An 11,751-nucleotide genomic window follows, 5' to 3' on the forward strand; every position below is an offset into this window, starting at 1 on the left:
TTAATTGCCTGTGTACTGGTAAGCAAGGAAAAGCATTTCAACAATATTGAGCGCTATACCAATGCACAATGTAAGCCATCAATATATGTTGCAGATGAAAAATATGAAAAATCAAGCGGTGCAGAAGAATCAGGTGATGAGGATGATGGTGACGAGGAGGATGATGATGAATTTGACATTGAATTATCCTTGAAAAGAAAACGTTCAAGTATCATGAAAGACATTATCATGGGTTTCTGTCGAGAAGATGAGTATGTATTGGACTTGTTCTCTGAGGGGCTTGCTGCAATAGAGTCTCTTTCTTGTAAGAGGCGTGTTGTTTCAGTTGTTGAGACTTATGAGGAGTTGGCAAAGGTTGAAAGTATATGTTGCACGTATGCTTACAGTAATCATGAAATTCGACAATGGGCTGGCTTGCAAGAACCAATATTGGCAATAGAGGGGGTATCAAAAGAAGATGATACAATTGAAGGTGGAGGGGATAAAGAAATTGATACCATACCAGGACAAAAAGAGCTTCAACCCTTCAATGAAGAGCAGCGTGAGCATTTACAAAAACACGCTTCAAAGTTTTGGGAAACAGAAGAGAAAGCAACAGGTCCTTGAAATTGTCCTTTTATATGGTGTTCGTGTTTTCCATATGTTATCTTGCTATATTCTCCATATGATGTATTAATTTTGTTCCAAAGATCTTTTAATATTACTTGGAAATTCATTCTATCTCATTGCCATAATTCAAACATGTATTCTTGAATATGTTTAATTTTCTATATTTCATGAAAAGATGTGTTTGCATGTTGTAATACCTTTGGAGTGTGATACACATCCAAATTTATTTATGAGTTCATAAATGTTAAAAAGTGTGTTGAGTCTTGATCGTGATGAATGAATTAGTGTAAATTATTGTTTCTATCCTTATTCACTTCATATGAATGCTCAAATATGTTTTGGCCGCTTGGCCAAATCTTTTCTTAGTGGGAACACTCGGGCAATGCTAGATAATGTTGGACTCCACTCTATCTATTATGCAAAGGTTTTTGGCATTGTAAGGATATGTAGTTTTGGGGATTAAAATAACTTGAAAGGGTATAGATTCAACAACTTTAGGGGGTATACTAAGCATATGAACATGAATGCTTTCTTTTTTTTAGTATTCCAATTTTGTTTTGAAAAAGAAAAACATGAATGCTTTCACACAAACAAATTGCATTGAGAGCACACAACCTAAAGTTTGACAATTTGGTTTTCCATCTCAATATTCGGTTTGTTTCTACTTATGAATTTCATTTCCTTGTTTATCAACAGATATTGGCCATCTCAATTTCACATCGCTAGAAGCATTGCCTGTACATGTGACACCTGATCCAATGATTCATTATGTGCCTAATATGAACATTAGCATGCAAGTTCCAAGCTCAACATGGTTGATTGAAAATGTTGAGGATGCAATGTCTGCAGTTAATGTTCCATTGACAAATGTGAATGCAAGCTTAGAAGGTAAAGGAGAAGATGCAATGTCATTGTATGAAGCCAAGGTGCAGGAAGAAATCTTAGAAGGTAAAGGAGAAGACATAATGTCACCCTCAGAAATAATGTCAAAAGAGGTGATAACAAAAATAAGACTAGCGGTGATAATAGATTTGAAAGGGTTATTGCTCGAGCGTTGTTTTTCGAAGTCAAATAAACATATGAGCTTGCACAATGGGAAGCATTGGCTTGTTCTCCGTCCTGGGTGTTTAGAGTTTCTACAATGGTTGCTCGATCACTACCATGTTGGCATTTGGTCCACTGCAAGAGAAAAGGGCATGGTGCAACACATGCTGGACACTTTGGAGCATCATGTTAACAGAAAGTTACATTTCTTCATGGTTTGGGGTGCGATGGCATGCCACAAGCATACAAAGAGTAGAATCATTCGACCAGATAGGATGAATGTGGAAGCGGAGTTTAAACCATTGATGAGAGTGTGGTGTTGTTTTAAAGAGGAATGCAAACCAGCAAGAACAGTGTTCATTGATGTTTCGCCTTACACGGGTTGTGTTAATCCAGCAGAAAATTGCATTTTCCCTACAAAATTTGATATAGATTGTGGTGATTCTATTTTGCTTCATGAGTTATTACCGTACCTACAAATGCTAGATGACGCAGTAGATGTGCGTAGTGCCATCTCTTCTAACAGATTTGGTCAAGCTCCGATTGTCGAAGGGCATGATATGTTCTATTATTTTCAACCAGTGATCCTTGAATTCAAAGAAAAAAACAAAGAAGTTCTCGAAAGGATGAATGTCGAATCTCATATGTCTACTTGTAGTTCAAAAAAAGACACAGAGAAAGGTATTACTTCACCTATAACCAAAACTAGAGTGAGAGGGACTTGTCCTACTACAAGAAGTATGGTGCATGCTCAACATGTTACATTGAATGAAGAGGAAGAATGCATGCTAGGAAAAATTGCCAAAATGGGGCCATTGAAAGATAGTGAGGCAAAATGCTTTGCTATGGTTCTTGGATGCAAGGAAAGGGGAATCACTGCCGATGTTGCAAGGGCATTCTTAGCCAACTTGATTCAATTTTATTGCATAGACAACCATTAGGGAATGTGAGTGATCTTGTTAATTAGAGTTGTAGACACAAATGCTCAACTAAAACATTTGTACCTACATTCTGATTTATATTTGGACACTATTTGGTTAGATTCAACTAGCAAAACATTATGTTTCAATTTGTTTTGTGAAAGAATTAATAGACATTGAGTTAGTACCTTGTCCAAAAAATGCTATGTGCTTTGTGATGTGAGTTTGTATTCCTCCACTAAAAGAATGATTCTTTGATTTTAAACATATGATAGGTGTTGCAGATTGTCCTGAAAAGTTGAAGAGCTATCTTATTACAAATTTTGATCCTGCATCCAATGGCTTATGGAAACATAAATTGCCCATACCCATTGAGCACGTGTTCGAAATGGATGGCATCCATTATGAAGTAAAGAAATCAACAATACCTGGGGCAGGATATGGTCTTTTTGTACATACGAGCATCAAGAAAAAACAAGATTTGATGGTATATAATGGTCCAAAGTATGATTATGATACTTGGAGATCTCTCCTCAAGTTTTTCCCAAGGATGAAGACTTATGGAATGTTTGAAGATCCATTCATTGAGCCATTGACAGATGTGAAATGTATTGTGGGAGATGTATTGTATGGAAACATTGCTGGATATATAAATAGCTCAATGTATTATAAAGAAAGAACAAATGTTATATTTGTATACATCCCTAAACTACCACCTTGGGCTCAAAAGTCACAAGGAAATTTGAGTGCCCATGGCTACATTACTGTGCAAACCATAAAGGATATCTCCTTCGGAGATGAGCTACTTTGTGAGTATGAATACTAGTATGGAATTGTTAATGATTATGTTAAACGATGTGGTGCAAAATTGGCTATGTGTCAATGGTTTTGATTATAGCTCTATTGTGATGGAGAGTTTCATGAGCTCTATTGTGATGGAACTGTGTTTTTGAACACCACATTTATATGATGGATGTCAAAGCTCTACCATAATCCTATTGCATATTGCATATGTCAATACTGCAATTTATCAACATAGAAACATATGCATTTGACATTAATTTGATACATCTTATATACCAAATAAAAATTAACAGTTGTTGCAAGTTTAATTTTGTTTTTGAAGACCACGGTTATATGATGGATGTCAAAGATCTATAACAATCCTATTGCATATATCAATACTGCAATTTAATTTACTCCAATGAATCTTCCTAACGCAACATCTATAAATTGGCTTTTGTTTGTGGTTTTGATGCATACAAAACAACAAACATCTTTCTTTCACTAGCAAATCAACAAATTTTTTGGCCATGGAGCCATGTTCACATCTATTAAGGCCTTTTGCCATAGCAACATACAGAAGATTTTTGCTTGGGTTTCTAGGAATTGGGAAAGTATTGTGCATGGTCCTCAATGGAGCTAATGTTTCAATAAAAAACATCAAATTTTACTTTTGAAGTGACTATATTTTATTTCGTGGGAATTAGGATTTTCCCAAATTCTCTAATATAGTGTTCAAGGCACCTTTTAATACAATGTCCCCTTCAGTGGGACTCTGATGAGAGATCAATAGAGTAGAAGATAAAATGCTAATGCTTTGAGAGGATCCCAATATGTCAAACTTCACTCTTTTCGTAGCGTTTGACATCATCTTTTTTAATCAAGCATAAGCAACTTCAACTTCAAGTTACTAGTGGTTTTAAGAGCATGAGTGCATAGTTATTGGTATCTAAGGAATTGCCCCAAGTCTAATGTTTGTTTGCACATAGCATGTGTGAACTAATCTTGTTTTGTGAGGTTCTTGACATGCTTTGTGACACCTGTAGGAAAACTGAGTGCTAAATTATGGATTTAGCTCACTGACCCATCCTTGGATTAATTTGGTAGTAGGGCTATTAAAATGTCAAAAGCTGCCTCACTAGGGCTATGGGCGCTCATGAGGAGCTCATAGCTAGAGTCTAATTTGTAGGTGGATTATATATAAGGTCTACTAGCATAAATGCTCATAGGCATTACCTTGTGGATTATTGGGAGCACAAAGGTGATACTCAGGTGATACGAGGGGAAAAGCGTAGTAGGGGAAGATTGAGCTTCTTTCAGAGACGCATTTAACAAATACTAGTTTTTCTACTTAGTAAAAGGCATTAAAGCTTTAGACAAAGAAATCTTCAAAACAACAAAAATAAACAAAGAAGCATACAATACAAAGGTCTAAATGTCTTAGACTTCAAATTTGTATAAAAGGAGGAGTCTGGCAAGGGTAGAGGGAAAGAGGAGAGCAATTAATGATGAGTCCCTCTATTCATTATGGGAGGTATGTCCCCTCTTATCTATGAGGGTACAATTCGAAATCCTTTTGCTCTACTTCTTTCACAACATCTTCGTGGAGACTAGTGGTATTGAAAGTTCATGGAGGCCTCGAGTTCCAGTTGCATAAAATTTTAAAGCTATCCCTTTAACCTTAGCGTTATCCCACTCCACCTTTACACCGAAGAAAATAAAGGCCTTTTCAGTTACCTTGCTTCTTAGGCTAAGTAATATATATGGATGGGTCTTCAGAATGAGATGGAAGAATTAATGGAGGAATTAGGTGAGATAGATTAGGGGGTATGCCATTAGGAAGATTCGACATTCCATATTAAAGACCCTTGAATCACCCTTATAAATGGTTCATTTAATCACAATAGAAGGGAGAGCTAAGGAGAGGAAAATCACTCTAATTCCAAGTCCCATCCAACTAATGTGAAGCCACACTTTGTAAAAGGGGAATGTTAAGGAGAGTTAAATCCCTCTAAGCCAAGGTTCAAGAAAAGAGAACCTTAGCTTAGCATCCAGCTAGTTAAATTTTCAAATTGGCTAGTTGGATTGTCAATGAATAAGAAACTAGCCAATTGAAATTTTAGACTTTTAAGTTATATTGCGGTGCACTTTTTGGTTAGAATTTCAAATTTTCCTATTTAATAGCCATAACTGGTTGACTGAGCTTGATTTTTTCCCCGAACACTCTTAAGCCACTTCAAATTCAATCAAACTGATGTCAAGTAGTGTTAGTACTAACATATTCAATATCTTTACATCTAAAGCACTACTATGCACTTCCCTGTGTGTGCTCGTCACACTGAAGCACCCCTAACAATAACCTTTTGCACTGTCCCCATGACTGACTAGTAGTGCCAGCCCAGAGTTCTCATTTTTCTTAATTCTAGAGTGACGAACGGTCAGGTGGAACATTTTGTCAGATTTTCGGCCAATGAAGATGACCAGACGAACGGTCAAGTAGAACATTTTGACATATTTTTGGCCAATGAAGATGACCATCGAGTCTTCATCGATGAGTTAGCTTGACTTCAAGCACACCTGGGCCTCACTCCATTCACCCTAGCATTCCAACACACGGATAGCTTGACTTCAAGCACACCTGGGCCTCACTCCATTCACCCTAGCATTCCAACACACGGATGCAGAAAGCTTTGTCCTGGCTTAGTGATGGCACTCCCGAGCCATCCCCACTAGCAAGAGTATGGGGAGACCCTCTTAGAAGATTAACCACAAAAATGTTGACCGAGGTAGGTACGGGGCGGATGTGAGTCGTGACTAGGTACGCTGACGGAACGTCATCGAAGTTGACGGCCAAACTAACGGAATTGGTGGGCGATTTCGACGAACAAGTTTCTGGCGAGAAAGGAAAGCTCTGTTCGGCCAGCTTTTCGCACTGAACGGTTCCATCGCTTGCAGACTTTTTTATGCCTTCTGTCCGCCGGCAGTCCGTCGCTCTCTCTTTTGCTGGCATCCATGCCATGCATACTTCTCGGTGACCCCACAATCTCCCATAATCGAGGTCCACCCCGCACTTCCTTGCAAATGCTGCCAAATTCGCCGCATCCTGATCAAGAGTGTTCCGACTCTCATCGATCAGCTCGCCCCACAATGTACTAGGGGTTCAACAAGTATCCGGATTCGGAAATCGAAAGCTAGAAATCGGGGAGATAGTATTGATTGAGAGAGTCCTTGCTCTGGTTAGCTGTTGGTTCACCTTTGACCCGTTCACTCGAGGTCAGGGCTAAATGTTCTCGAAAGAAGGAAGATGAGGATATGCTAGGAGCTTCCCGCTCAAGCGCGGATGTATTGTTAATCTTCCAATATTTACCCACTTAGATGGCTCCGCCTGACCATGGAGCAGGGAAACTAGAGCGTTTGCAAGTTGCAACGGAATCAGCTGGCTGGAAACAGCTGGGGAAGATCGTTTCAACGAGCTAGCTTCCAACAGAGCCATAGTGAGAGAGATGGCATTAGCTGGCCGGCGATGACAATTAGCAAACTTGCAATACTAAGTAGTCAAGCAGGAGAGAGGGCGATCCACTGCCAAATATTAGCTCCCCAGAAACAGGGCAGGAGGAACCAATTAGCCGCCTGCAGCAGCGGCAGGAGACATGACGAATAGCTAGCTTGGAATACGATAGGAGGGAGGGAGACATAGAAATATCTAGCTTGAAACATTAGAAAATTGGCTGGCTGCGCGAGAAGCATGGTTTCTTTTACATTCAACGGATTCACCACGACTCCGAAGGAACCGCGACATTAGCTGCTGCATCGCATTATAATTTCTTAAACCACGTAGAGACGTAGCAAATTTATCCCTCCAAAGGTGTCGCGGAACGCCTTCTCCAGTTATGCTTGCCATTCAAGCAACAAGCGGATTTTCGAAGAAGGATGCCAAAACAACTTGGCCGTCCTTCGAATTTCGACTGGAAAGTGCCCACGATGATGTCGTCAATGCGCGGAAAGTCTTGGTCGCCCTGGATGCCACAAAGAAAATTGAGTGGGATGCTTTGATGTGGGCTTTCAACCATGTAGTCCATGCGGGAGATCTCGTGATTCTTCTGGGTGTTGTTCAGCACATCAGGAGTCCCAGTAAGTGATTACTGCTGAACGCCAATGCAACATATGGTTCAACGCAACGACAAATCTAGTATACATTTTGAAGTTTCTTCTCGAAATCAGTTTGTGGAGCGTCTTAGTTTTCGTGTCAAATTTGGTCGTTTGGGAGGTGCATAAGGATCAGTACGATCTCGTTGCTTCTAAATTGCTGCCTGGTAGCCGGCAGAGAATGTTTTCCGTCAATTGGAGGTGCTCCACAAGATCAGGAAGAGTCTACCTTTTCTTGCTGAACTTTTGAAACTACGAAAGGCATCATGCCGCATTTGTCTTTCGGAGAGTGGAAATTGACGCAGGTCTGAATAACGGGACTAGAAATTAAAGTAGAGGTAACGCACGTCCAAATACTTATGTTGGAAGTTCAAACTGGCTTTTACCTGGTGGTATGTCTTGTGCAGTGGGATATAGGATGCAGGCCGACGAAGCTTGTTTCAATAGTCCCAACGAGAGAGTTTTGAAGAATGAAGTCCGTAAGAAATTAGCTGATTTTCAAGCGAAGATACAAAGTTTCTCGAAGTTGTACCGTGAGAAGCAGGTTTTCTACTCGACCACACATGTCAAATAAAATAGATGATACGTTCACATACTTAATTATGACTGCCTTAGAGAAGAATTTCTAAATCATGAAGTCTAAAAATCAGCAAGTAGATAAACTGAAACGACGGATATAGGTTCCGGTGGTGGGACGAAGAAAATTCGTGTGCCTCATATGTTTGCATGTTGTCTCATTAATCAATTGGGCATGTCAAAGGAAATATCGGCTGATGATGTGCAAATCATGGAAATGTTGGTGAAACAACAGGTGCGCATGGATATTCGTATTCGGGCAGGATATCCTAGGAAACTGGTGCTCGTGCTAGAGGCGACCAATTTAAGGGTTGCCAGCGTTGTTTTAGACAGGTTAGTTATATAGAATTTTCAGGTGCTTGAATTCTTGCTTTCAGTTTTCGGTTGGAATCCCTATATTTACTGTGGGATGAAATTTGAGACGGGATGAGGGATTTTTACGTGTGTGGGTACCAATGATTGTTATCAGAGCTAGCGGGCCGAATTTGCAACTTTTTAATTACCAGCGTGCATGGAGTTTGCATGAGCAAAGTTTGACAATTCATGATTTTACTCTACTTCAAGGATTTGGGAGGGAGAATTGGTGTGGATGTTGCAAAAAGCTGAGCGGGGGTGGAGTTGAAAATTGAAAACGTTTCCTATTGGGAAATGCTCACTGGGAAATCTAGACTTATTAGAGTGCGTTCACACTGCTCGTCCGAACAAGAACAAAGTCCAACGAGAAGGTGCATGTGTTGCGTTGGAACAATCACAAATGAGGGCTTGGATTGGATTTTTTTAAAAGTTCGTCCCACTGCAAGACGCCGCCCATGGAGTGGGCAGATGTGTTTCAGCACACTCAAAAGGATTCCATACCTGCGTCGACTGGCAAAGATCAGCACTCAACCAATGGCTTCTTGTTGTAATAAATGGGAAGATTTTTATTATAAACTTGGTTTCAAGTAGTGTGAACCCCCACCGGCCCGGACACCCTATAATACTTCTTGGGGGCGGGCGCGTGGGATGAAAGAGCTCAAGCAACATTTGTGGGCAGAGGTGGGAGAACATTCCCACAATCTTCAATTTCCCTAGTCCCTGCTAAGAAACTTGTGACTTTCAAATTGAAAAAAGTGCAAGAAACCATTAAAAACGGATAAGAAACTTGCAAAAACCATTTACATGATTGGCTGAGAGAATGTAGCCCCAAAATGCTCGGCTAGAGATTGAAAAATTTTGTCTCCAACGGAGCGATACAGCACTGAGTTTGGGCAACTTGCATGGCTTTTGATTTTCTGGCATTCCCACTCATGTAGCAATGAGCAAGATTGGGCTCTTAGAGGACTTTCCTGCCTTAGCAAAAATGCCATGCAAAAGCAATTTCTCCAGTCTACGACATTCATGGGCTTTTCCATTGCCCCGCTCAAGATGAAAATTTTGAGTAATCTCCTAGCAAGCACTACAATGCTACATCCCTATGTCAACCTTTCAAGCCAATAAGCGCCTTAGTCTTCCTACAAATTCATTCAATATGGAGTTACAGACAGGTCTCATATCTTGCAAGGAGGCAACGAGTGGTGAATGGGAGAACCCCCGCTCTAAAATGCTCCACAATGCTCCTTCACGCCTAAGCTTGCTCAGCTTCGTGCTCGCTTCGTGGTGGTGGGCAGGAACATCCTCTTAGGGGACTAGTGAGTGGTTGGGAGGTGGTTAGGGTGTGTTCCCCCATGATGCTTAAGTAGCATTCTTGAGCATTGTCCACGTTGGAGAGAATTGGTTCCCATGTAGTATCTCTTACTCATCTTTGATGACAAATCTTGTGTTTCTGACATTAAATCATACAAAAAGGCCCACAACGACACAAAAAGGTCCAAAGGGATTGGTGTTCTTGTAGGTGGCCTTGAAACACCTACCTAGAGAGTGATATTTTTGAGTCTCCAATTGAGTGGTGCAACGCTCATTTCTAGCTTGGTAGGTAGGTACTAAGTAGAGTGAACACGGTCAACATTTGAAAAACTTGGCAACTTACATAGTGGTGAGTGGGCCATATTCTGATTTGGAAATGTTGATTGAGAAATGTAAGCTCCAAGCATTTCCTAAAAGTAGAGGTTCTCATCTTTACAAATCTTGAATTGCAATTAGTTATTTAATGCTTGTGTGTCATTTGGAAGATCCTTACTTGTATTTTGAAATTTGGATTACTTTTGTATTTTTGTTTGAGTGGCTTTAACCAAGGGTGGAGATTTTTATCTTTGAACCCACACATGATGCATTGAAGTTAGCTATGTGTGTGTGATGATGATGATGCAGGAGGATGGGGAAGGACAAGGCATATTACAGGGAGAGATTGTTTTGCGAAGTGGAGGTGGTGAAGGGAAAGGAAAAGGCAGAGGCGATAGTGGAAGGAGGAGGAAGAGGAGGAGGACGACTAAGAGGACGAGGAGGAGGAGGAGGAGGGGGGGTGAAGGAGGAAGAGGATGGTGACGGAGATAATAATAATACGAAGGCGGCAAAGACGCCGGAATTGGATTACGGCACCACCTTACGTAACGTACCCAAAAAATCCAAGAGCTTCAACAGCATAATACGTGCAGCCCGCAGCCATGGGCTGGCGCTACTTCAAGAACCGGCCATCGGCCCAAGCTTCTCTTCCTCTTCCTTTTCGTCGTCTTCTTCTTCCCGTGCTTCCTCTCCTTCCTCCCCCCTCCACCTCCACCTCTCCAAGCTCCACCACCTCCTCTGGCATGATCCCTTGCCTTCCTCCTCCTCCTCCCCCTCCTCCTCCCCCTCGTCCTCCTCCCTCATTTCCTTCCCTCCCCTCCCCCCCCCCCTCTTCCCCCTCCTCCCCCCTCCCCCCCCCTCCTTGCTCTCCCCCAGTACCGCCCTCACCGGTGGCCCTCACCGTTGGAAACCCCCCCGCCGCTCTAGATCTGTCGATGCTTCCTCCTTCGATCGCCATGATCATATTGATCTGCGTCTCGCCACCGTAACAGCCAACCTTGCTGATGATCATCGCCACCACCTCGCCCATCATCGTGAAATTGATCTGGGTCTCGCCAGCAATAATATCCCAGCCAATGCTAATCCTCGCCACCAACACGCTCAGTCGTCCACCTCTGAGCCTTCGTCTCGACGATGGCCGTCGGATATTTTAGGACCCGACGACCCCCGCAGCCCCGAATCATCAGCTAACGTACCCATGCCTGTGGACATTCTCCTTCAGTGTGCTTTCAAGAGCCTCAACGGTCTCGCAACTGACGGTTCATCATCTAATTTCTGCAATCCGGCACAAGCAGCTCCCCAATTTCATCATCATCCTCCACAAAATCAGGGTCTCGCCGACGGCTATAGCAATCCAGGCAACAGAGCCATCGTCATCGCCACTAGTAGCTGTATTCCTGCTCCTCCTCCTCCCTTCCACAGTCACTGTAGTTCTTGGTCTCTCTCTCACGCCTAGTTGCTATTTTTCGAACCTTCGCCCCCCTCTCTAATTCTTGGGCTTCTGCTTCATGTATCTCCTCTGTCCTTCCCTTCATTTCGATGTCCGCGCTGCTGCTCACCAGCAGTTAAACAGTTCTCCAGCACAACCTAAATCCCTTACAGCGATATTGCCAAACTCCAAATTTCAAAAAGACTTCCGAGCTTCTCGTAGAGAGCCAGTAACGCATCTTCTGGAGCGCCGACAATACAGACCGTG

At 41.9% G+C, this 11,751-nt stretch overlaps 1 protein-coding gene across 1 annotated transcript; it reads left to right on the forward strand.

Annotated features, from left to right (window-relative positions):
- Positions 1 to 7,141: 7,141 nt before the first annotated feature.
- On the forward strand, positions 7,142 to 11,511 carry LOC147888657 (uncharacterized). Its single transcript, XM_087392339.1, has 4 exons — positions 7,142 to 7,487; positions 7,910 to 8,046; positions 8,314 to 8,411; positions 10,365 to 11,511. Exons 1-4 carry the CDS (start codon positions 7,247 to 7,249, stop codon positions 11,509 to 11,511), a joined length of 1,623 nt encoding a protein of 540 aa, XP_087248465.1. The 5' UTR covers positions 7,142 to 7,246.
- The last annotated feature ends 240 nt before the right edge of the window (positions 11,512 to 11,751 follow it).

This window comes from Dipteris shenzhenensis, chromosome 21 (genome assembly GCF_047967505.1).
Source record: "Dipteris shenzhenensis isolate YYH24624 ecotype China chromosome 21, Dip_SZ_1.0, whole genome shotgun sequence".
Classification (NCBI taxonomy): domain Eukaryota; kingdom Viridiplantae; phylum Streptophyta; class Polypodiopsida; order Gleicheniales; family Dipteridaceae; genus Dipteris; species Dipteris shenzhenensis.

What these genes read in the sequence shown, in the direction of transcription:
- LOC147888657 (XM_087392339.1), top strand. Translation starts at nt 7,247, where the DNA reads ATGCTTGCCATTCAAGCAACAAGCGGATTTTCGAAGAAGGATGCCAAA. An exon ending in TCAGCACATCAGGAGTCCCA is followed by an intron (nt 7,488 to 7,909) that starts GTAAGTGATTAC and finishes TGTCTTGTGCAG; the next exon opens with TGGGATATAGGATGCAGGCC. An exon ending in AGTTGTACCGTGAGAAGCAG is followed by an intron (nt 8,047 to 8,313) that starts GTTTTCTACTCG and finishes GTGAAACAACAG; the next exon opens with GTGCGCATGGATATTCGTAT.